Source organism: Canis lupus, chromosome 12 (assembly GCF_003254725.2).
Source record: "Canis lupus dingo isolate Sandy chromosome 12, ASM325472v2, whole genome shotgun sequence".
NCBI lineage: Eukaryota > Metazoa > Chordata > Mammalia > Carnivora > Canidae > Canis > Canis lupus.
Genome location: NC_064254.1, coordinates 40,740,802 through 40,763,217, shown reverse-complemented (window position 1 = coordinate 40,763,217; position 22,416 = coordinate 40,740,802). Strand labels below are relative to the sequence as shown.

General features: G+C 39.4%; 1 protein-coding gene across 1 annotated transcript in view; it reads right to left on the bottom strand.

The window, feature by feature from the left end:
- SH3BGRL2 (SH3 domain binding glutamate rich protein like 2) overlaps positions 1–11,045 on the bottom strand; it is a 78,453-nt gene extending 67,408 nt beyond the window's left edge. Inside the window, exon 1 of the mRNA XM_025444394.3 lies at positions 10,949–11,045. Within this exon, the coding sequence (XP_025300179.3) occupies positions 10,949–11,045 (97 nt within the window). The remainder of the gene's footprint in view (positions 1–10,948) is intronic.
- Between the last annotated feature and the right edge of the window lie 11,371 nt (positions 11,046–22,416).

Below are 22,416 nucleotides of genomic sequence, written 5' to 3'. Positions count from 1 at the left end.
TCTCCCTCTGCCTGTCCCCTTGCTTGTACTCTCTCTCTGTGTCAAATAAATAAATAGAATCTTTAAAAATATATATATAATTTTCATAATTTTTTTTAAAAGATTTTATTTATTTTAGAGAAAGTGCGAGCAGGGAAGGGAGGGAAGAGCAGAGGGAGAAGGACAAGCAGACTCTGTACTGAGCGTGGAGCCTGATATGGAGCTTGATCTCACAACTATGAGATCATGACCTGAGCCAAAATCAAGAGTCAGACACTCAACAAACTGAGCCACCCAGGTGCCCTTAAATTTCACAAATATTTCTGTTTTATGTCTATGAGTTTCATTTTCTAAATAGCAAAGATCTGGTTTGTATGGGCCTCTTTGTACAGTGCCATGTTCAGTTTAAGTACTTAAAATCTTTTTGATGTTAATGAATTTTAGAGGAAACCATACTTAAGATAAAAGGAATATTGGTAAAATGAAGCAGTAATAAAGTCAAATAATGGCAGCTTGAATTCCCTAAGAGAATGGAAACAGGCTCATTCTGTGTATTTTTAATGAAATAAAGTCTTAGTTAACAGGAACACACTAACCAGTCCCTGAATTGGATGGAACTTTGATCACTCATGTTTAAGGAATGAAGAAAAATCATAAAGTAAGGAACAAGCCTTGAAACCAACATTCAGGACATATTCTTGAATCTGCACATATTTGACTTACCCCAGAGGGTTCCCTAACCTGTCTGACAGGAGAAAACACTTTCATTTCTTCAATGCCTTGATCCTTCTAGGAACTGGAAAAAGGTATGAGAAGAAAAGCGAACTGTAACTAGAAGGCTTTGAGATCTGCTGGTCACCACAGGAAGAACTAAAAACCTTGTGTGCGGTTGATTTCTTTCAGCTATTTTCATTCAGTATGTGCCAGAAGCTTTGCTAGGTGCTGGGAATTCAGTGGTAAATCAAACACAGTCCCTACCCTTATAGAGGTTATGGCTAATCCGGAAGATGAAAGCTGAACAAGAATATACTTGAAGGAAATGACAACACAAAAATCGTGTTGCTTTTTTTTTGTTTTCTTATCTTAAAGGACTCTCCTAATCAACTATTTTTGGAGAGAGATATCTATAAAATTCTCTTCCCATTCCAAGATTACATTCCACGTCAGAAGATGATCTCACCATGACAAAATAAAAATTAAAAGTTGATACTATTTAGATAGTTGCAGGCAACACAAGTTAGGAGAACTTTCAGTACTCTACAATATTTTGGTTGCTAGTTCACTGCCTTTATAAATGATTACCATATTATAATAAACAAAAATTTACATTTAGGTTATTGTTGAATTCTGAAATTATTTTGATTTCTCATGAATATATTGCTAATGAGTTTTCAGTTCATTATAATTTCTTATTATGCTAGGCATAAAGGCCATTTAGAATAATTGCAGCAGAGAAAGTCTAAGAAAATGTTTATATATAGCTACAATTAAAGAAAATGGAATAGTGTGGTTAAACAAACAAAGTGTTATTATTGTTATAGCAATTATTTTTTATTATTTGTTTCCTGTGATTTTGAAGGGCTTGCTGAATGAAAATTATGAACATTTGCTTTTAGTACCTTTTAATGCCTTGAGCAATAATGATTTCAAAAAGAACAATGAGGTCTGATTACCTTTAAATTTCTTGACTCTTTCCTTAAAAGTAGAACCAAAAGATGAGAAAAATATATATAGAACACTCTAACACTAGGTTGCCACTTCTTTTCCTCAGTTCTTTGTATCTATCCTTATCCAATTCATTCAGGGACAAGTTTAATTATGGATATCATTCTACTTTGGTCTCAACTGCAGTAAGAGCCTGTGGGTTTCAATACAATCTTTCCAGAAGGAAGGCATTTTTGCATTAAGCAAAATTCCATTTAACACTGATGTCAGGGAGTGAAACTTCCCTATAAATTCAACTCACTGTACTCAGAAGCCATGACCTGGACAGACATCCTAAGTTTATGACAACATGAAGCACTTAACAATAGAATTCTACTCCTTCCTTGCTCCCTAGTTGTAAACCAGACATATTCAAAAAATTCATTAAATTTTTCTTGCTATAAGAACAATGTAGTGAAAAATCTTATTTTACTTTAACCATAGTTACATTTGCCCCAAACATATGGCTTTTTAAAAAGCTAAATCCATTCAGTTTGATTTATCTGTTGAACACCTGCTCTCTATGAGCAACTTCTTAAACTTTATCTCTTCAGCAATTTGCATTTCTTTAAAATCTAATAATTATTAAGAAATCATATCTCAAAATCAGAAAAATATTAACATGTCCTCATAATTCCTGAGAAGCTTAAAACTTTGATAGCAATTCAATAGGAGGGGTATTAAGCAATTTTAATTCCATACCATGACCATTTATCAAGGTCCTACTAGGCACTAGGCACTCTACTGGATGCTGAGAATACAAAGATTCATAAAATAGAGTATGTTGGGGGTGGGGTGAAATGTTTTTGTACAAACTAAAGTCCGGGGTAGAAGCACAAACAAAGGTCAGTGAGTGGTTGTGTGAGAACAATGCAGAGACATGGAATATGGGTCCTTTGAAAAGAATCTTTGTAGTGTGATCTAAAACTCACTTGCAATATGTATCATTATTGTTCCTGTTTCAGATAGTAGAGTGATATTTTGGATAGTTGAAATCTCGTAAATTTCTATTTTCCTGTGATTTGCTATATTTTACCCTTGTTCCTGGGTGAAGAGTAACAACTGTATACTCAATCAAAGTGGAAGATGCTCAAGGACACAACTCTGCAGTCCTGAATAGAGGCCTGTGAGCCTAAAGCAGAGATGGGCTTCCTGTGTCCAAAATCTACTTCTGTTCTCATATCAGTTGCTATACATACAGCTGCAGGCTGGGCTAAACCCTAGAAATTTTCAGGGGCCTTAGTGACATCATTTCACATAACAAGAAGAGTACAAGGAGGTGAACCTAGGTTTATTGTAGCAGTCCAACAATGTCCTCAAAGTCCAGGACACTTTCTGCTTTCCATTTTGCCATCCTTAGCATAATGACATTCTTCCTTGGGCTTGTGGCTTCGTGGTGGCCACAGCCTCAAGTAGAGAATCTTCATACCATCATCAGGTAGTAAGAAGGAAGAAGGCAAGCAGAAAATATGCTTTCCTCTTGTCACAGAGGGAAAGCTTTCCCAAAAGTCCCCTAGTGAACTTCTTCAATCTCATTCATTAGAACTTGGTCCCATAATCACCGGCTGAGGAAGCTAGGAAAATGTGTATCAGTAAGGAGAATGTGAGAGCCAAGATGGGCTTAGGTCTGTTATCATTGATCCAGTGGGGGTAGGATGAAGGATGGGCATATTAGTAACCCAAATTACTGAGGTTCTGCTAGCAAAGCAGATAATGCTGGGGGTGGGGTGGCTGAGTGCAACAAATAGTGACTACTACAGTCATTTGCTTAGTGGGACCTTGAGTACATTATTTAGCATCTGTGCCTCAGTTTCCACATCAGTAAAATGGAGATCATAATAAAACCTAATTACTAGCCTTGGGATGAGGATGAAATGACATAATCCATGCCAAGTGCTTAAATAAGTGCCAGACATGGTAAACACTCATAAATATTGCTTACTAACAAAAAGAGGCACTGTATTTTCCAAGGTGCTTGATTTACAACCAAATTCCTCAAATCCCCTGGATAGCACTGTGTGCAGAAGATATAGAACTGGAGAACATGAATGTTTCAACCCTCCAAGAAGAGTTCTTTCCCCAAGACCTATGTCTGTGGTACAGTTTGGACCCTCTCTCTACTTTCCCTGTAATATTCCCTCATTCTTCTTTTCTTCCCTTCCCTCCTCTCCCTTTCTCCTCTTTTTCTCACATTTACTTTTCCATCTCCTCTTCCCATGCATATTCCTTTTCTCTTTTATGATTTCCCCCCCTTCCTTTCAGACCAGGAAATGATCACTGCTTCACTCTTCTTCTTCTTCCTGACTTCAAGGCTAAAAAAGAATGCTGACTCTCATATAGGACTCTTCCAAGTCCTGAGACAGTTATCTTCCAAGGTTATAATAGGTGATATATTCAGAGCTAGGTTAATTTATTCTGCATGTGCTAAAGCATAAGTAACTCACAAGCCAGTTGATAGTCATGCACCTGGCATGGATGGATTCGGTGCAAAACACACATCATCACTGCATGAGTTTCTTTTTTGCCCTATCACATTTCTAAAGGCCAGAAGAAAATCATTTTAGGAAAAGGCAAAATCTTTTAAATTTAAATCTTTTTAATTTAATCAAATTTGTCTACCCACCTTTTCCTAAAAGAGTAAGGCAGAAATTAACTTAAGAAGTTAATAATAACTTAAGAAGTGAACTTTGAGGGGCACCTGTGTGGCTCAGTCGGTTAAGCATCTGTCTCGAACTCAGGTCATGATCCAGGGGGTCCTAGGATCCAGTCCCATATCCGGGTCCCTTCTGTGGGGTGGGTGGGGGTCTACTTCTCCCTCTCCATCCTCCTCTCCCCCATTCATGCTCTCTCTCTCAAATGGATACATAAAATCTTAAAAAAAAAAAAAAAGTGAGCTTTGAAAGAATAGATTTGCAGAAGAATTATCCAGCAAGAAAAAAATATTTGTTCCTCATTTAAAAACAAAACCAAAATAGAACCAGATTCCTGTGAGATTGATGGGGGAATGCGAGATAAATGTGCATGCTATGAGCTTTGGAGGTGAGCAGGAGAAAAAGTCAGCATAAAGCTGTCTATTTAAGGCTACTCTGAGAAATCGGAAACATTCATTTTTGAAAATGGAAGTTCCAGCTTCAGCATGCAATATGATCTTTCTTCAATTGAATGATATGACTTCTGAACATTAGTAAAAGTCCTGTGTTTCTCTGTTTTTTTTTTTTTAATTGCCTTTAAATTAGCACAAGAGGCAGATGATTCCCATTTGTGCTTTCGAGAGAAGAGAAAGGGAATAGATGCAGAATAATAGATGCAAACTGTGTTAGAGCCACTCCCTCTTCTCACTCATCACTCCCTAGCTCCCCATCCAAACAGGAAGAAGCCCTGGTGCCTGCAGCAGGATCTGTGAGAAAACAGCAGCGCTTCACTTCCTATTTCCCCTCATCTCCACCAAAGGCCAGTGGACTGAGGTGTTGAGTCTCCTGGGAATCTGTGGTACCTGGCATTCTCTGCATCCACCCAGCTGGAAAGCCTTAGCAGAGGTCAAAACCTCAAATGCAAAGGAGGACCGAAGGGTATAAACTAAGGCAAAAAAGAGCCAAAAGTAAGATAATGTAAGCTAAACTGCTTGCTTTGGACTACATAGCAACAATAACAGCATAGGACTGCTGAATAAGGTATGCAGTAATACAAAAAGAATGAGGATCATATGTACATACTTACATGGATTCCCCTGGATATATGTTAATATTTTGAGGGAAGAAAAAAACAAGGCACCGAGCAGTGAATATCATTTACTTTCTTTTAAGAAGTGGAGGAAATTACAGAGGCATAAAATATCAAATCCACAGAAATAAAATAATCGGTTGCCGAAAGAGGCCAAGCAGTAGGGAGGAGAGCAAGGTGGAGGGGATATAGTTGGATATGGTTGATTTCTCTATGTTTTTATGTGATTTTTATTTTGAGACACATAAGTCTTCAACCATGTTTTAACTGTTCAAAAATAAAATTTAATGACAGAGAAAAATAAAAGCAAACTCAATTTGAAATCAAACTGAAACAAATTGACTATATATCATATAGGTGATATACACAGAAAATTTGTTCAAGTGACTTTGGAACACAATATTGTCTTGCTTTCCATATTTAATTGAATATATCCTAAGGACAAATAAGAAATTCCCCTCCAAAAAATATCTAAAATTCACTTCATAATTTTCTGGTATTTCTACTTTAAAAAAAAAAGATTTTATTTGTTTATTCATGAGAGATACACAAAGAGAAGCAGAGGAAGAAGCAGACTCCATGCAGGGAGCCCAATGTGGGACTCAATCCCAGGACCAGGATCATGCCCTGAGCCAAAGGCAGATGCTCAATCAGTGACCCACTCAGGCGTCTCTGGTTTTTCTACTTTAAAACTACTTTATATATATTGAGGACTATGGCAAATAAGTAAATATGTTGGGTTATTAGGAACTGAGATTTTCTATGTAAGAGAAAAGAGGCACAAATAAAAAATAAAAACCATTAATATTAAATTTGAATTGGAAATATCAATATGAACCCATGATTTAAATAAATATATTTCTTAGTTTTAGCCACTGAAACAGTTTAGAAGCAATGACCCTACAATGGTAATGAGCTTATCAAGTACAGAAATCTTCTTTTTTAAATACTATTCTCAACAAAAGCTTCCAGGGCTCCTTGAAGAAATGGTGGATTCTGGATCTGAGGCATGGAAAGTACAAGGTGAGTCCAGGATATTTTCTTGTGCCAAAAAGGCAAGGAAGTGCCCAAAGAGTGATGGGGACATCTCAAAGGACAAAGGAGCCAGCCAGCTTGAAAGAGCTCCCTCTGTCCAAATTTGAGGCAATTTGAGAACCCAAATGACTGCAATTGACTATAAAAGTTGAATAAATAAAAAGCCACAAGTCCATAGACCTGTTCAAAGAAGAGGAAAAAACTAAATTTGCCACCATTGAAAGCAACTTGTAGCAATTCCTTACTCTGAAAGTTAGCACTAAGAGAGAAAGAGATACCCTGCCTTTTTAAAGGAATGATAATTCATCTCAATAGGTAAAGAAAAGCTGTTGCTTACAAAAGTATGCCTGCAAGTAAATGAAGAAATTATAATTTAGAAAATCACCATTTTGCAACCACCAATTAAATAATATATACAATTAAATAAATATCAATGATGTTAATGCCTTAAGTATAAGGAAGGATATGTGGAACAGATTATCCATACCTTGTAAAATAAATTTTTAAGGAATTCCTACACCTTTGCAATGGAAGTAATGTAGGAAAGATGTTAGGGTTTGAAGCCCACCGCCAAGAAAGAATTCTTGAGACATCTTTGGTATAGAAAGGTGGTTTTATTAAAGCACGGGGGCAGAAAGAGCTGCCCTGGGGTCATGAGGAGTGACTCATTATATACTTTCAAGTTTATATACAAGGGACAAGGTAAAAGGTAGTGTAAGTCTCTAAGGAATTGTGGAAGAATGGTTTCCAGGACTTTGAGATGGCTAGCTATTGTTGGGAAACGGTCATTTATTACTGTCTAATAAAACCTTAGTCATGAGACCCTTCAGATGTATATCAGTAGGTCATATGCTTGGGAGATGATTGCCAACATATATCTTGAGGGGTACAGATAAAGGAGGTTTCCAAAGGAATTTCTGTATGTTAAAGTTGATTTACAGGATCCTGGGGATTGGGCTAAGATTGCCTCTTACCCTCAGCAAAGTACTAACATCAAGGCAGCTGAGTTCCTAGAGGAAGTTCACTCTACCTGTTTTAAGAACTTATGAGTGGGCTCTAAGTAGTAAGGAAATGTAATTTTTCTTTTGCCTTTCTTTCCCACATCAAAAGGACTTGTGGATTGTCACTTTAGCCAAGTGATAATATTTGGTATCACTATTGTTGGATAACCTGGCATTTTGGATCTCCTGATTGAAGTGATGTGAAATACAAATCACCTGTGAAGTACTCGGGACAAAAATGTTTCACCTAATTCCAATCAAGCCTTTAGACCCAACTTCTAGTTTACGGGAAAAATGGGGGAGAGGGATTACATTAACAGCACAAGGAAAACAATCAGACAAATCCAGAATATGAGTTATTCCACCAAACTTTGGTCTGGACTCCTCTTAAAGTCAATGTCATGAAACAAAACAAATATACCAAAGTTCAAGGGATTTTTTTGTTTGTTTGTTTACCTTACTTAGTCAAATCCAACAAGTGAAATTTGACCGGATCTTGGTTCCAAAAACCAAAAACAAATAACAAACAATAAAATTATAAAAGCTTTAGGAGGGAAGGAAATTTTAATCTGGATTGGCTGTTAAACTAGGATATGTGGTTTTTCCCAGTAGGAGAATGTGCTCTGGAATGAGGAAGACATGTATGCAAAGCCCCTGTGTGATCTCAGATATGTCACTTATTGCTGCAATGCATCTTCTCCCTATATCCACCTAACAGGATAATAAGCCACCTTTCACATAGTTACTATGAGGATGTATGAGAAAATATGCATGAAGAGCCTAAAGCAGAGCTGCCATATAGCTGAGAATTCCAGTAAATGTTAGTTCTTATTACTCCTGTCGACAGCTCTTCACACTCTAGTTTTCTGCTTCCCCCAGCTTTCCCTACAGTTGCCCCCTTGAGTGGCCGTCTTGCTTGGGCTTCCCCAAAAGAGGCTGGGTGCAGGATCATAGTACAAATAAGCTCCTGCTTCTCCTTGTGGATGTTCCAGCCTGGCCATCTGATGTGAGCTCTGCTGTGTCATTGTGCTGAGGAAAGTCCTTCACAGCCTGTTCAGGGCCTTCTGCTTTGCCAGCATGACAAATGAAGGTGGCTTCAGCCCACATTCTTACAAAATAAAACCCTGAAGAAATCAGGGATGGTTTAAAGCAGATTTTTAAGGAAAAATACAAAATATTAATAAAAATATAACCCCGGAAATCATTGACATTTAGACTGGTAACAGTTTATTGTGTTTACAACTCATACTCATATACAGGAGGGGCTAATGGCTCCTGAAAGATAAATAACCATTACTGGGGAGTGTCCAATAATATCAGGTACTGCATTAGGTACTCTATAGGTGTGATCACACTGAATCCTCACAGCAACCCTTCGAGGGAGATATTTCACCCCTTTTACAGAAGATGATGCGAAGCCTCAGAGAGATGAAGGGATTTGTCTATTAAGCAGCAGAGCCACATTTGCATCTGGCGCCCACTCTAAAGTTTGCACATTTATTAACCCAAAAGGTGCACCATGGTGTAGAGCTACCTGCACAGAAGTGGCCTCACAGAGTCACTTGGTAGTGAGGGTCCATTCAGCCTCACTCTAACTGATATTTTTCCAACCATATCAGCCAAGAAGTACAGTCAAGGTGTCAACTCATGATATAGCCTGCTGACTGGCTGAAACCCAAGCTCCATTTAAGCCCCTGCCTTTCATTCCAGCCGCTTGCAATCCCTGTAGTGCGATTTCCAAATTTAAAGCAAACATGCGGTCTCCTGGATTCCCTTGTAGGATGGTCCCTAACCAATGCAAGAGCATCTGAGTGCTGGTGCTTTAGGTTACTGTCCACTGTAGATGTTAACAGTGAGTCCTCTGGGCTGCCTCTGGCAGTGTCTAAATCAGTCTTCTGTGGAAGTAACCTATGGATTGAGTCCTGAGAAGGGAGCCAGGAGTGGCTTACTTCGAGCAGAATCCTCTCCCAAGCCACCTTCAGTCACTCCAATGGTTCTTTCTGTTTCCGCTCCCAGAAATCAGAAAGTGGCTTTCAGCTCTCTTCTCTATGTACCTGGGCTGCTGTCTATCCTGGGTTACAGTCCCAGTCCTTCCTAAAACTACTCTTTCCTCTCCTGTGGCCACTGACCTCCAGGATCCACAAAATGCATACTTTGTTTCCACCAAAAGATCTGTTTCAGGATTAGTCTGTTTGAATCAGACTAGTCACACGTTTCTACACAGTGTGCCAAATACATACTCATAAGCTTCCTTGACTATTTCCTGGAACTAGTTGGGTAAGTAAATAAGTGGGTGCAATAGTAGCCAAGCTTGCAAAGCTTTGTTCTAGGTTGAGAAAGGGATGCCTAAAATCCCACAGAGGGCAAGACAAAGGCAGAGGTGGTTGCAGTATGAGGCCCAAAGCAAATGTTGCAAGAGCAATAGCAAACAAGATGCTAATTGGGTTTTAAAGAGAAAAAACAGAGAAGAAAAAGAGGAAGAAGGAGGAGAAGAAGGAAGAAGAGGAGGAGGAGGAAGAAGAGGAGGAAGGGGAGGGGAGGAGAAGAAATGGAGAAAGGGAAACAAGCCATAAGAGATTATTAATGATAGAGAAAAAACTGAGGGATGATAGAGGGAGGAGGGTGGGGGATGGGCTAGATGGGTGGCACTTGTTATGATGAGCACTGGGTATTGCGTGTAAGTGATAAATCACCGAATTCTACTTTAGAAACCAATATTGCACTGTATATTAACTGTATATTAACTAACTAGAATTTAAATTTTTAAAAATTAATGGAAAAATAATAAATAAAAATTTAAAAATAAGGAGAATCTCTGGTTGTCAGGGGTAATGAAAGATTTCAAGAGGTCATGGCATTTCACAGCATTTTTGAGCCCTAAATATTATGTCAGGGGAAAAGAATGAATAAAATTCCTATCTTGTGCACCTTATCCCTTGCCATCCCTACAGATGCATTCTAGATTCCAACCAGGTTAAATCATTAGTTCTACCCATAATATTCCCCACCATTTGCTTCCAACTTGGCTCTTTCTAACTGAATCACTTCCTTTTAACCCACCATCTCCAATTGGCTAAATCTACTACCTCCCAAGACTCATGGTCATCCTCTCTAGAATGCTTTCTATTTGGGAGCCCCTAATGGACTCTCATAGCAACATGTGTTTGTCTTTATCTTTGATGGTATGCGGTAGCTATTAGCAAGGCTTCTGAAACCAGAATGTCCAGCTGTGAATCTTGGCTCTGACATCTATCAGCTAAATTACCTTCACTTGTTAAGAGGACTGAGTTCATCCCCACAAAGTACCTAGAATAGTGTTTGGTTATAGAAAGCATCAAAAAGCTACTATTAGCACCACCACCAGCAGCATAGCTTATATCATTCTGGATTGTAATTCTTGGTTTGATAACCCGACAAGATCTTCTTGAGCACAAGAACTGTGTGTTATAGAATTTGGTATCTTTTACTCTTCATACATTTCCCAGCACATAGTAGCATTTAATACTTACCTGGTAGAACTGGGCGGGGGGTGAGTGAGTAGAGGAGTGAAATGAATATGGGCATGTCCACAGGATAAGACCAGAGGACGGCTTTCAGCGCTGACATGGTCTAAGGCATGGCCTTGTGTCAAGTGATGAAGGGAGAATGGAGGTCATCAGAAGCAAGGAAGCCTAGACCTATGAATCCTGACGTTAGAGGGATTATTCAGATAGGTTTTTAGATCAGCAAGGTTGAAATCAGGAAGTACAGGGATATCCTGGGAAAACAGGAAATCCAGAGACGTGATGCTTGCATCAGATGGGAATGTGTGCAAGAATTGGAAGATGTTGCTGCAAAGGAGGAGAGGAAGTATGGCACTGAGAAAAGGAGAGATTGCCTCTCTCCTGTTCTCTACCCCTGTTATATGCTTTATGTTTGAAAACAAATGCTGTTGGTTAGCTGATTATTTGAAATCTGTCCCTGGCTTCCCTAGCTTGTAATTTGTGTGAACATGAGTGTGTGTATATGTTGGCACAAAGGCTTCCTGTTTTGGCCCTGCTGATCTCACTACCTTCCACTCCCCCACCTCCGCCCTTCTGCACTGTATCCTATTTCCATCCTCCTTGCCTTGGAATGCTAGTCTATGTAAGTTTTTGCTATGTGACCTTGGACAAGTCACTTCCTTTTACTGGACTTTTGCATTTTCTGATACCACATGGAAAAGTAGAACTTTAATCTCTATGCTAGTATTTTTCAAACTTCAAGCCAAAACTCATTAATGGATCAAGGAACTAATTTAATGAGCCAAATATTAAAATATAAAATAGAACAAATAATAAACAATAATATGTAATAAAATAGAATATATATTAGATAGAATGTGCATGTGTGTATATGTATACTGGGTCATATGTAAATAATATATTTCTTACTCCAGATCATGGCCAAGAAAGATTGAAAACACTTCTCTTTAGATCCCTTCTGGCTTTACAATTCAAGATGTGTAGAATAGTTCCAACTTTAGTTTGCAACTTTGAGGGTGGAAATGAGCAGGAAAAAAAATTATTTTTAAGGAAAAATTATTCGTGCCAACAGCCAGAAACTTCAGGTTGTGCTGACAAGGCAGTTATCCTATGTTTCTTCAATTTGAGAAATTATTCTTGATAGTGCAATGACAGGTATCAGATTTCTGGGGTAACACAGTATCTAGCTCAAAATTTCACGTTGAGGGGTGGGAGTGGGAGGAAACCCTCTGGGACCTTCAGAGTCAGGCTTACCTTTGGCTGCAGTTCCACATTGAACACAGTGTACCTGCCAAAAGATGAGAGGGAGAAGGAAGAGCCAAGAGGAGGAGAAAGCAGAAAGGAAGAAGAGGAAGTTAATACTTCCTTCTCCCAAATCATAGAACAATTATGTAGTGTTTCCCTCCCCAATGCATAAATTGCCACCATTACCAATCTAGTGCTATGTGTTAATCACAATTCCTTCTAAAGATTCTGAGGGGACTTCACCCTAATAATGTAACATAGGAGAGTGAGTTTTATGGTGGAGTATTAGAGCTTAGAATTTTGTTGAGGTCCTGAGTTCGAATCACAGAAAACACAAGTTCAAGTTCCATCTCTGAAGTTTAAAGTCTGGGTCAGCTCTCAATGGGAGTTTTTTGAGTACCTACAAATTTAACCTAAATATCTGCTTTTTCTTTTCTATTGCAAAGACAATTAATTAGAACTTCTTTGAGTTTCCTTTCTTTTTTTTTTAAATATTTTTTTAAATTTTTATTTATTTATGATAGTCACAGAGAGAGAGAGAGGCAGAGACAGTTTCCTTTCTTATACATTGCTCAAGTGAGTGGATTCCACTGTATGCCATTATAAACCTTACTTTTTTCTCCCAATAGCCTCATGACAGAATTAATTTTATTCCTAGTTTTGGACATGGTGTGGAGAGCTAAGTGACAGGTCCCAGATCACATGACTAGAAACCAACTATGGTCTCTGCCTCTGAAGCCTTTTATAAACTAGTGGTTTTTAAACATTGGTCCTCTTAGGCCTGCTTGGGAGGGAGGGGTAGGGCAGTGGCCCTGGCCTCACCCAGACTTACTGACTCATAAGAAGGTGGATAGCTTCTCAGGTGATTCTGTTTAGTAGTCCCAAAGCTAGAGGACCACAACATTCAACAAAGATGAATAAAAGAGCTTAGGACACACCCCCATCCTTGCCCCCTATAAAAGTATGCCACACTTGAGTCAGGATGAGTTGATGAGATGACTTTCCTGAGTGACTACAGTAGCACTGAATGTTCACAGCACACCTTCTAATAGCAGGCACTGGGCTAGATTCCTTATGTGAACTCTAATTTAATTGGAGTCACATTATGAAGTGAGTACTATCCACACTTAAAAGTGAGAAGTCTGGGGGTACCTGGGTGGCTCAGTCAGTTAAACGTCTACCTTCAGCTCAGGTCATGATTCTAGGGGCCTGAGATGGAGTCCCATGTCTGGCTCCCTGCTTAGAGGGGAGGCTGCTTCTCCCTCTGCGCTCCGCCTCATGCTCACTGTCTTTCAAATAAACAAATAAAAAAATTTTTTTTTTTTAAAAAGTGAGAAGCCTGAGTTTAATAACTCGATGTGGTCACCCAGTTACTGAGTGGCAGAGCCATTGCAACCAGGCAACGTGGTTGCCACTTCCCCACCTGGAAGAAGTACATCAATCTGTCTCTTAGGGCAATAAAAAAAAGCTAAAGCAGCACAAGAGAACAGGGAAGTGTGAAGACTGGACAAAGAGCAAGAAACGAATGGAGAAGAAAAGCCTGGAGACACTGAATACAAATATTCTTCATTTTAGTGCTTTCTATCATGAGCTTTAGAGAGAGAGTGAGAAGAACCAGGCACATGATGTGGTATCTAGTATGAAGCAAAATGAGGAAAAGAACACTTACGTTTTTCATTTCTTGTTAAAAAATGTGACTTTGTCATCAAGGAAAGAGTCAGGACTCAGAGTATGAAGATAAAATCTGCTCTCTGCCAACCCGGGAACATCTCAGACTTTGATGGAGCTTCTGCCATTCAACAGGTAATGAGCTTTTTCCAGTGCATGGTTTCTCTGCCTTTGTCGAATATTAGTTGACCACAGAGTTGAGGGCCCACTTCTGGATTCTCTATTCTGTTCCATTGATCTATGGTGTCTGTTTTTGTGCCAGTACCACACTGTCTTAATGATCACAGCTTTGTAGTACAGCTTGAAATCTGGCATTGTGATGCCCCCGGCTCTGGTTTTCTTTTTCAATATTCGGGGTCTTTTCTGATTCCACACAAATTTTAAGAAATGGAGGTGGGTGGGGGGACAGGGTGACTGGGTGACGGGCACTGATGGGGGCACTTGACGGGATGAGCCCTGGGTGTTATACTATATGTTGGAAAATCGAACTCCAATAAAAAAATATATATAAACATAGGTAATAAGCTGCACACCTTCGCCATGACCTTTTACCTTAGTTCTCTGGGTTTCTTTATCTGCAAAAGAGACATTACAATATCTGCTTCACAGAATTGCTAAAAGTAGCAAATCATATTAAATATTTGGACCTGCCTTGTGAACCATAAAACAGTTGACATATGTCCAGAGACATCATTATCCACCTGCAGTTTCTTCATCATCATTTGTTTGCCAAGTATCCACTGTTCACCCAGCATTGCCTAGACACGGGTAAAAACCCTAATTCACAGGTCACACAACTATGGAGACCAAAAATGAACCAGCCAGGGACTGACTATCCATACTCTGTTTTGTGCACAGCTCTTGTCAATTCAGTAAGTGCCTTCTGTATATTGCAGATGAAACTGCAGGTTAGGAAGGTCAAATGAACTACCTGACCTCATATGTCTTTTGAAAGGCAGAACAAAAAGCAGGAAAGCAGTCCCTTTGGTGCCAAGAGCACTGGCTCCAGATGAATGTGACTTAAATTTTTTTTTTTTTTTTGTAAAATACAAAAGATGGGGAAGAGTCCTGTTTATTATTACTTATGATCAGTGAATTGTCTGATAGGTAGGAGTTCCAAAGTTCATCCATTGTCTGTAACATTTACATAGAGCTTTATCTCTAAGTACAAATGCTATCAGGTGTTGAGAAAGAACATAACTCCTCTACATTATTTTCCCATAAACTATAGATTATAATATCATATACGATAAACTGCAATAAAATGTTCAAAAATTAGTCTACTTCACCCAAGTGAATGTCACTCTTTCCTTCCCTAGGGTACAGATTGCTTTCATTTCTGATTCTTTTTTTTTTTCTTAAAGATTTTATTTATTTATTCATGAGAGACACAGAGAGAGGCAGAGACATAGACAGAGGGAGAAGCAGGCTCCCCGTGAGGAGCCCGATGTAGGACTCGAACCCAGAACCCCAGGACCACACCCTGAGCCAAGGCAGACACTCAACCACTGAGCCACTCAGGCATCCCTCATTTCTGAACAGGACAGGCTGGTTGATTTTTTTTTAAAGCCATGTTCTGAACAGAGTGCTGTTTGCCTTTGTAGTTAACAGGGCCCTGCAGAGGTATCTCCACGCCTGCCCCTCAGGTAATACAAGTCCCAGTAAGTCTCAGGAAATAAAAGTCCCAGTAAGACTGGCCTTCCTCAGGGGGAAGCCTGAGGTCCCCCAGACAAAGCTACTGGAAGCAGGGTCAGCAGTCGGATGTCTCCATCCGCCACCCCCAGGCCCTTAGATATCTGGCTAGGAAGGACACAGATGCATGTGAGTGGGACTGGCCTGTGCTGGCTAAATTCATAGAATCAATTCACATTTCCAACTTGATGAGTAGGCAATGTTTGATTCTATGGATTTTGTGGATTGCTAGAGGATTTCTGTAGCAACTACTTAACATTGAGCAAGTTGGGCTTCTCTGAAACCAAGGAGGTTTTTGAGCTGCCTCTTCCTGCTTTCCATTGATGTAAGCTCAGGAAATGGGAATTGATTTTATCCTAGGTAGAACTTAATTAGACAGGACATTTGTTACTGCAACACCCCAAGCTTCATTTCAAAGTCAAATCAAAATTATTTTTGTATTATTCAGTGGCTCGGATTACTTAGATATGCCAAGCATCTATTTTAGCAGCACTGTAACAGAGAGTAGGTTGCAGTTTGAAACCATTTACATTTTTTTCACTCACTTTATATCAGATACTTGATAATAATCTGGAAGTTCCTAGAAAAGGTGGGGTTAGGGGAACAAAACAATCATGGGGAATGCTGGCAGAAATCATTATAGGCTGCCACTGGGGGAATGGAATTTGTAATAGACTACACATACCTGTTCTCTTCTGTGAATGGTGAAGTTACAAAAAACCCAAAGCCGGCCTTGCTTAACATCATGGACTTGCTTATAGCTGGTATTTGGGGAATAATTCTCATGCCATACTTTAAAAAAAATTATTTATTTATTTGAGAGATATATATAGAGAAAGCATGAGTAGGGGAGCAGGGTGAGGTACAAGCAGACTCCCTGCTGAGCAGGGAGCTCCATGCAGGGCTCAATTCCAGGACTCTGGGACTGACCTGAGCCAAAGGCAGATGTGTAACCAACTAAGCCACTCAAGTGTACTCCCATGCCAGATTCTTTTCAAACAATTAATCCTCCCTAAAAATCAGCAAAAGAAACATAATGATTTATATTTTACAGATGAAGAGACTAAAGTTATGAGTGGTTGAGTGACTTGCCTGAGGTTTCACAGCTAGTAACTGGTTCAGCTGTTAGAATCTGAATTTGCCCAATACCAGAGCCCATGACTGAATATTTTCAAACTAGAGACTTGACTTATATACTGTAGTTAATTTAAGGCCAAGAGATTTAGCAAAGCTCTATTAGCTAAAAGAGAAAAAGCTGCTATTTGATAATAAAAATAGCAACAACTATTGGGCACCTTTTTATTTATTTTTATTAGTTTCAGAGGTATAATTTAGTGTTTCATCAGTTGCACATAACACCCAGTGCTCATTACATTAAGTGCCCTCCTTAATGCCCATCACCAATCATCACCAATTATCCCTTCCCCCATTCACCTCCCCTCCAGTAACCCTCAGTTTGTTTCCGAGAGTTCAGCAATTCTTATGGTTTGCCTCTCTCTCTAAATTTTCATCTTATTTTATTTTTCTTTCCCTTCCCCTATGTTAGTTTGTTTTGTTTCTTAACTCTCACATATGAGTGAAATCATATGATATTTGTCTTCCTCTGACTTATTTCGCTTAGCATAATATTCTCTAGTTCCATCCACATTGTTGCAAGTGGCAAGATTTCATTCTTTTTGATGGCTGAATAATATTCCATCTATATCTATACATAGATATATGTCTATGTATCTATATCACATCTTCTTTATCCATTCATCATAGAGAACTCAGAAATGGTCCCTCAACCCTATGGTCAACTAGTCTTCAACAAAGTAGGGAAGAATATCAGAGTCTCTTCAATAAATGGTGCTGGGAAAATTGGACAGCCACATGCAAAAGAATGAAACCAGACCACTTTCTTACACCATACACAAAAATAAACTCAAAATGATTGTTGGGCACCATTCTATGTCTCAAGAATGTTTCCAGGCATCTCATATCCTTTATTTTATTTAAGCCATAACATAGCCTTAGGATTGTTGCCCGTCTTTGTAGATGAGGACAGTGACACTCAGAGAGGTTACCTAGCAAGCTTTTGAGGATCAGTTCAGGGTCTCTCAGGCTTCATACAGGAGGATTAGGTTATGGATCCAAGCTGTGGGTAAAGCTAGGATACAAAATTATAAAATCATAGGACCTTGGAGCTGAAAGGGATGGTCAAGGTGATCTAGTCTAACTCCTTCATTTTACATGTGGGAAAACCTAGGTTTAGAACCTTACCAAAAAAATCAGACATCATCCTGTTAGTTGTAAATCTAAGACTAGAATCATACTCAATTCAATCAATTAATTTTAACTTGAATGCCTCCTCTGTGCCTCTCATGATCAGGTTTCCTATCTCTTGGACCAAGGACTTTTTCTGTCAGACTTTGTGTAGAAGGCAGGATAGGGCCCAAGATCATGCAGCTCACCCCTAATTCTGCAGGGGATGGGCCTGGGGCCTGAAGAGTAAAGAAAACAGGTGTGACAGGGTTTGAAGAGAGAGTTGTTTCCATTCATTTGCTCACTGCCCATTCATACAATACACCTCTATTGACGGTCTACTTGTGTGCCAGGCACGACTCTTCTCTTAAACTGTGAAATATGACAGATAATGCATGAAATTCCTGGGCATTATCAGACCTTGTGTAGAAGGCAGGACGTGTCAGACCTTGTGGAGAAGGTCATGAGTCCAAGACATGAAATCTAAGTCATGGGATTGACAGCAATTAGTGAGAAACATTTTCAACCTACCCTGAAGCCAGAGGAGAGGGCTCAGAGCTGGAGCATCAGTCACAACTTGATCCTAAAAGTAAAAGCCAAAAAATATTATTCTGAGTTACTTTCAGAACAATTTGTCTTGTGTAAAATAAAGTCCAAGCCTTTTGAGTAGATCCTCACTGGATGATTTCTTTTAATACAGTTAATAAGACTCATGAATAACATGTTTCTGTAACAAAGGCCCATATTCATCAAGTTCACTTGAGAACTGTGGGGCATTTATGAAGATAAGAGTGGCTCTACTATGCACAAGGCAATGCAGAGTTCACCTTCCTCATTGGCTTCAAGGGCATGAAAGCTGAAAGCATGAACTCCTGGCTCTCTAAACCGAAAGCATCAACTCCTGAAGCACTTTATGTATGAGATTCTTGGCTCTAAATATTTACATATAATTAAAGAAATGTATCTTGAATGAAAAAGATATGTGACTGAGAAAAATGAGCTCAGTGAATTAAGTGACAATCCAAGGTTATATAACTAATTAGCAATCTTAGACTTGAAGCCTCCAGCCTCCATATAATTTGTATTTCACTCTCCCAATTTTCTTCTTTGGAATCTTTCAGCACTATTAAAAACAAAAAAGAAAGAATGGTAATATTGTACTTTCCTTTGCTCCAGAATAAGAATGTCAGCAAAATGTCTTGCAATCTTTCAACAAGCAAGAGTAAAGTCAATATATGGGAAGGCAGACATTATAGACATTATCTCCAGCAGCATATCTCTAAAACCTGTAACAGATTACCTAATGACATTTCTAAAATGCTCTAATTTGACACTGGAAATGTGCCTTCCATGGGCATAAATGTAGTAATAATTCCATTTGCTGGGTTACATGATAAATGAGACTTGAATGGTTTTCCTTCTTTGGTCAGATGAATTAATGAGAAGATTCTAGCCAGTCTCTTCTAACTTTATGTTCATAGGCATATTTGCCACATTAGTGGAAAATAAGACCATCTTTATAATGAAGGCAGCCAGGCTGAAACATGACTGATTCAGTGTTTTGGAATCCTGAAAATTAATGGAAATATAGTTATGTGACTGCTTGGATCAATATGGCTATTAGATCAACTGCATAAGAATGAACTCTTACTAATTGCCACAGAAAAAAGGATTATGCCAACTTACATGGCTCTGCTTACTTAACCATGTGGTAGGCCTGGGAATGGATGAGGCTGGATAGAAACATGAAAAATGAAAAGAAGAAGACTCTTCCAAATGGGAAAGCTGTCTATCAGTGGGGGAGGGCAGAGGTGGTGCAGGTGGAACCCTGAACCTAGAAAGGCAGGGCACATTCTTGAATCAAAGCCAGTATCGAGTATGGCCATTCCTTCTCAACCAGTCAAACTTGTCTGGATATGTCTAAACAATGTCCTTGGTAGGCAAACAAATTTTTCAAATAGTACACACTTACCGCTCTTTATATACATTTTCCCCTTATAAAACTTTCATTTGGCACCCAGTGCTACCTCCTTATTGTCAGCACACCAGCCTCAAATACATAACCCAATGTCCAATGTCATGAATAGAAAAGGAGCTCATCACACAAGAAGAAATCCTATTGTATGCCAATAAGAACGCACCTCTCATGCCAACAATGAATGTATGTGTTAGTGTAAATGATCAACTTGACTCTCCACCCCTCCCTGTTCCAACCCTGATAGGAAGCAGACTGTTAGCTCCATGGAGAGCTACACCCTCAGTCTTCCCAGCAATTTTGCAGGGTGTGGAAGATTAGCCTCTTAACAGAGGACTCTGCATTTCAGCATTCCCTGGGGGATGTGTACCCAAACCTTGCTAGGCATCAGACAATCACCTAGACAACTTAAAACAAATGCATATTTTCCAATTGTATTCCATATCTAATGAATCAAAATTGGTGGTGAGGTGAGTGGGGGTGGGGGTAGGACAGTTGTAGTTTCAACAAGCACTCCAAGTAGCTCTGATCTACAGATCCCTGATCTGAGATAGGAAGCTAGATTTGTACATTGAATTTGAGGCTGGGGAACAGATTTTGTAGGTCATGGGGAGAATTTTGTCACTCAATATGCTCAGTTATGCTGAGACACTCTTGGAACCTTTATAAAACCACTGTCATAGTACCCCACATTACTATGTTAATGCCCTTGGTTTGAACTGTAATCTTTTTGAAGGAAGGTCTGGATCCTATGAAGCCAGAGCTTCTTGAGCAGTCACCATGTGCCAAAACCTTTGGGCAACAAAATGGGTTAAACATGTTTCCTATCTATAGGGAGCTAACAATGAATGTAGACGGGAGAATAAGCCTCTCATACATGAATAATCAGTTGATAATCTAGAGTCTAAAAGAGTAAGAAAGAGGTACTGAAGGGATGAGTCTGTAGCTTGATCCAGGTGATGTTGGTAACTGTCCTCCTAGGAGGCCACGGGGAGCCCATTTCCAGTCTCTTGTTACTTGTGATTGATGAAACACCCCACATTGCGATGTATCTATGCTGCGTATGGCTGTCCCTGTAGGGTTAGCATCAGGCAGTAGAGAAGCACCTCCCAGTCTCTGAGGGAAGAATTGAAGAAAGGCTGGGATCTCCAATAAGGCTGTAGATCTGTAGGGTAAGTACTCAACAGAGCTATGGATTCAAGGAAGCGGGGGCAGGGATGATGATTAACGAGACAAGAAAAGAAGAGATAGGAAGAACCAGGAATGCTTCCTTCTGCCCGGTACACTGGGAGCCCAGCCTGTGTTTTTTCGTCCAGCTGTGCATTCTGAGCCTAATATTCAAGTGCTCTGCTCTCCATCTCCAAATCTGTTCCCCAGACTTCAGGCTTTCTCCTTTATGCATGCTTTCTTGCAAAGCTAAAGTCGCCCTGCTGTGGTTTGAAAGCTACAGGGAATCAGCTGGGGGTAGGAAGCTCTATACTGCAGAAAATTTTAAGACCAGCTGAATGAAGCAAACAGCATCAACAGAGATCCCATTGAGCCTGGGAGCAATCAAGGCCTATGTGTGTAAGGGTATGTTGTGAAACAAGGTTATTTACGTTCTTATAAAAAGAGTGCTGGCGGCTAAGGTGGATAGAGTTCTGGTAGTAAAGTCAGCAGTGAAGTCCCTTTTAAACGTCTGAAGAATTCTAAAAATGTACTGTAGAGGGGTGTCTCTTCTATTCTGGCAAAGAAGCAAAGTGTGTTCAAATTTAAACAACTAGTAAAAAATTTTTTATGTCTATCTCAAAACTGGAGGCCAAAGTTGAATTCTGAAAGTTATGAACATCCAAAACCAAAATAGTTCTCTTAAAAAAAAAAAAAAAGTGTGGTAATAGGTAACAATGGCATTACAATGTGTACTACTGACAGAACTTTCCATCCAGAATTAATTGTGTAAATAAATGACATTGTTAATTTATATAGACTCATCTGAATAAGGAAACTGTCCTGAGTTCGAAAATGTACGTATATGGTAGTTAGTAAAAAAGGAAGGTAGGTTTCCGATTTCTAAAAAGCCAAAGATCCAGTTTCCTTGACACAGTAACCTGTGACATTTTAACCAAAAAGCTTATGGTTTCTAAGGGGTCTGCTAGCCAGCCAGCACTAAGGGCCAGACTATTTCTGTGATGCACCGGTGTCGGTTCCAGTCATAACTACGCAGCAGTGCTCAGCATGGAGGGAAAAATGCAATGTAACCATAATTGTGAGAGCAGAAACTTCTGAATTCTATTAGCAAAGGTATCTAATGCCCGACGTGAAAAAAGTTTTAAGAGGCCTATGAATATAAACGTAGCTATGGATGGGTATATGTCTAGAAAGAGGAAGAACAAAATATGTGCCCCACCACCCAACACCTAAACACTTTGTGTAAGGATGCATACCCTTTCAGCAGAAAGGATGCTTTGCAAGCCCCACCTGGGGATCAATGGTACCCCAGGTGGCTTGTGAGCTTCCTGCAGCTACCCAATCGATCATCAATCAGCTCTGGAAAGGCCCTTTCCAGCCCTCAGGATCAGTTTCCCAATTTGCAAAGTTAGGTTTGGAAGACTAACCTAACAGCACTCTAAAGTTTCATTACATTATTTTTTCTTTTACATTAGGAGCCTCA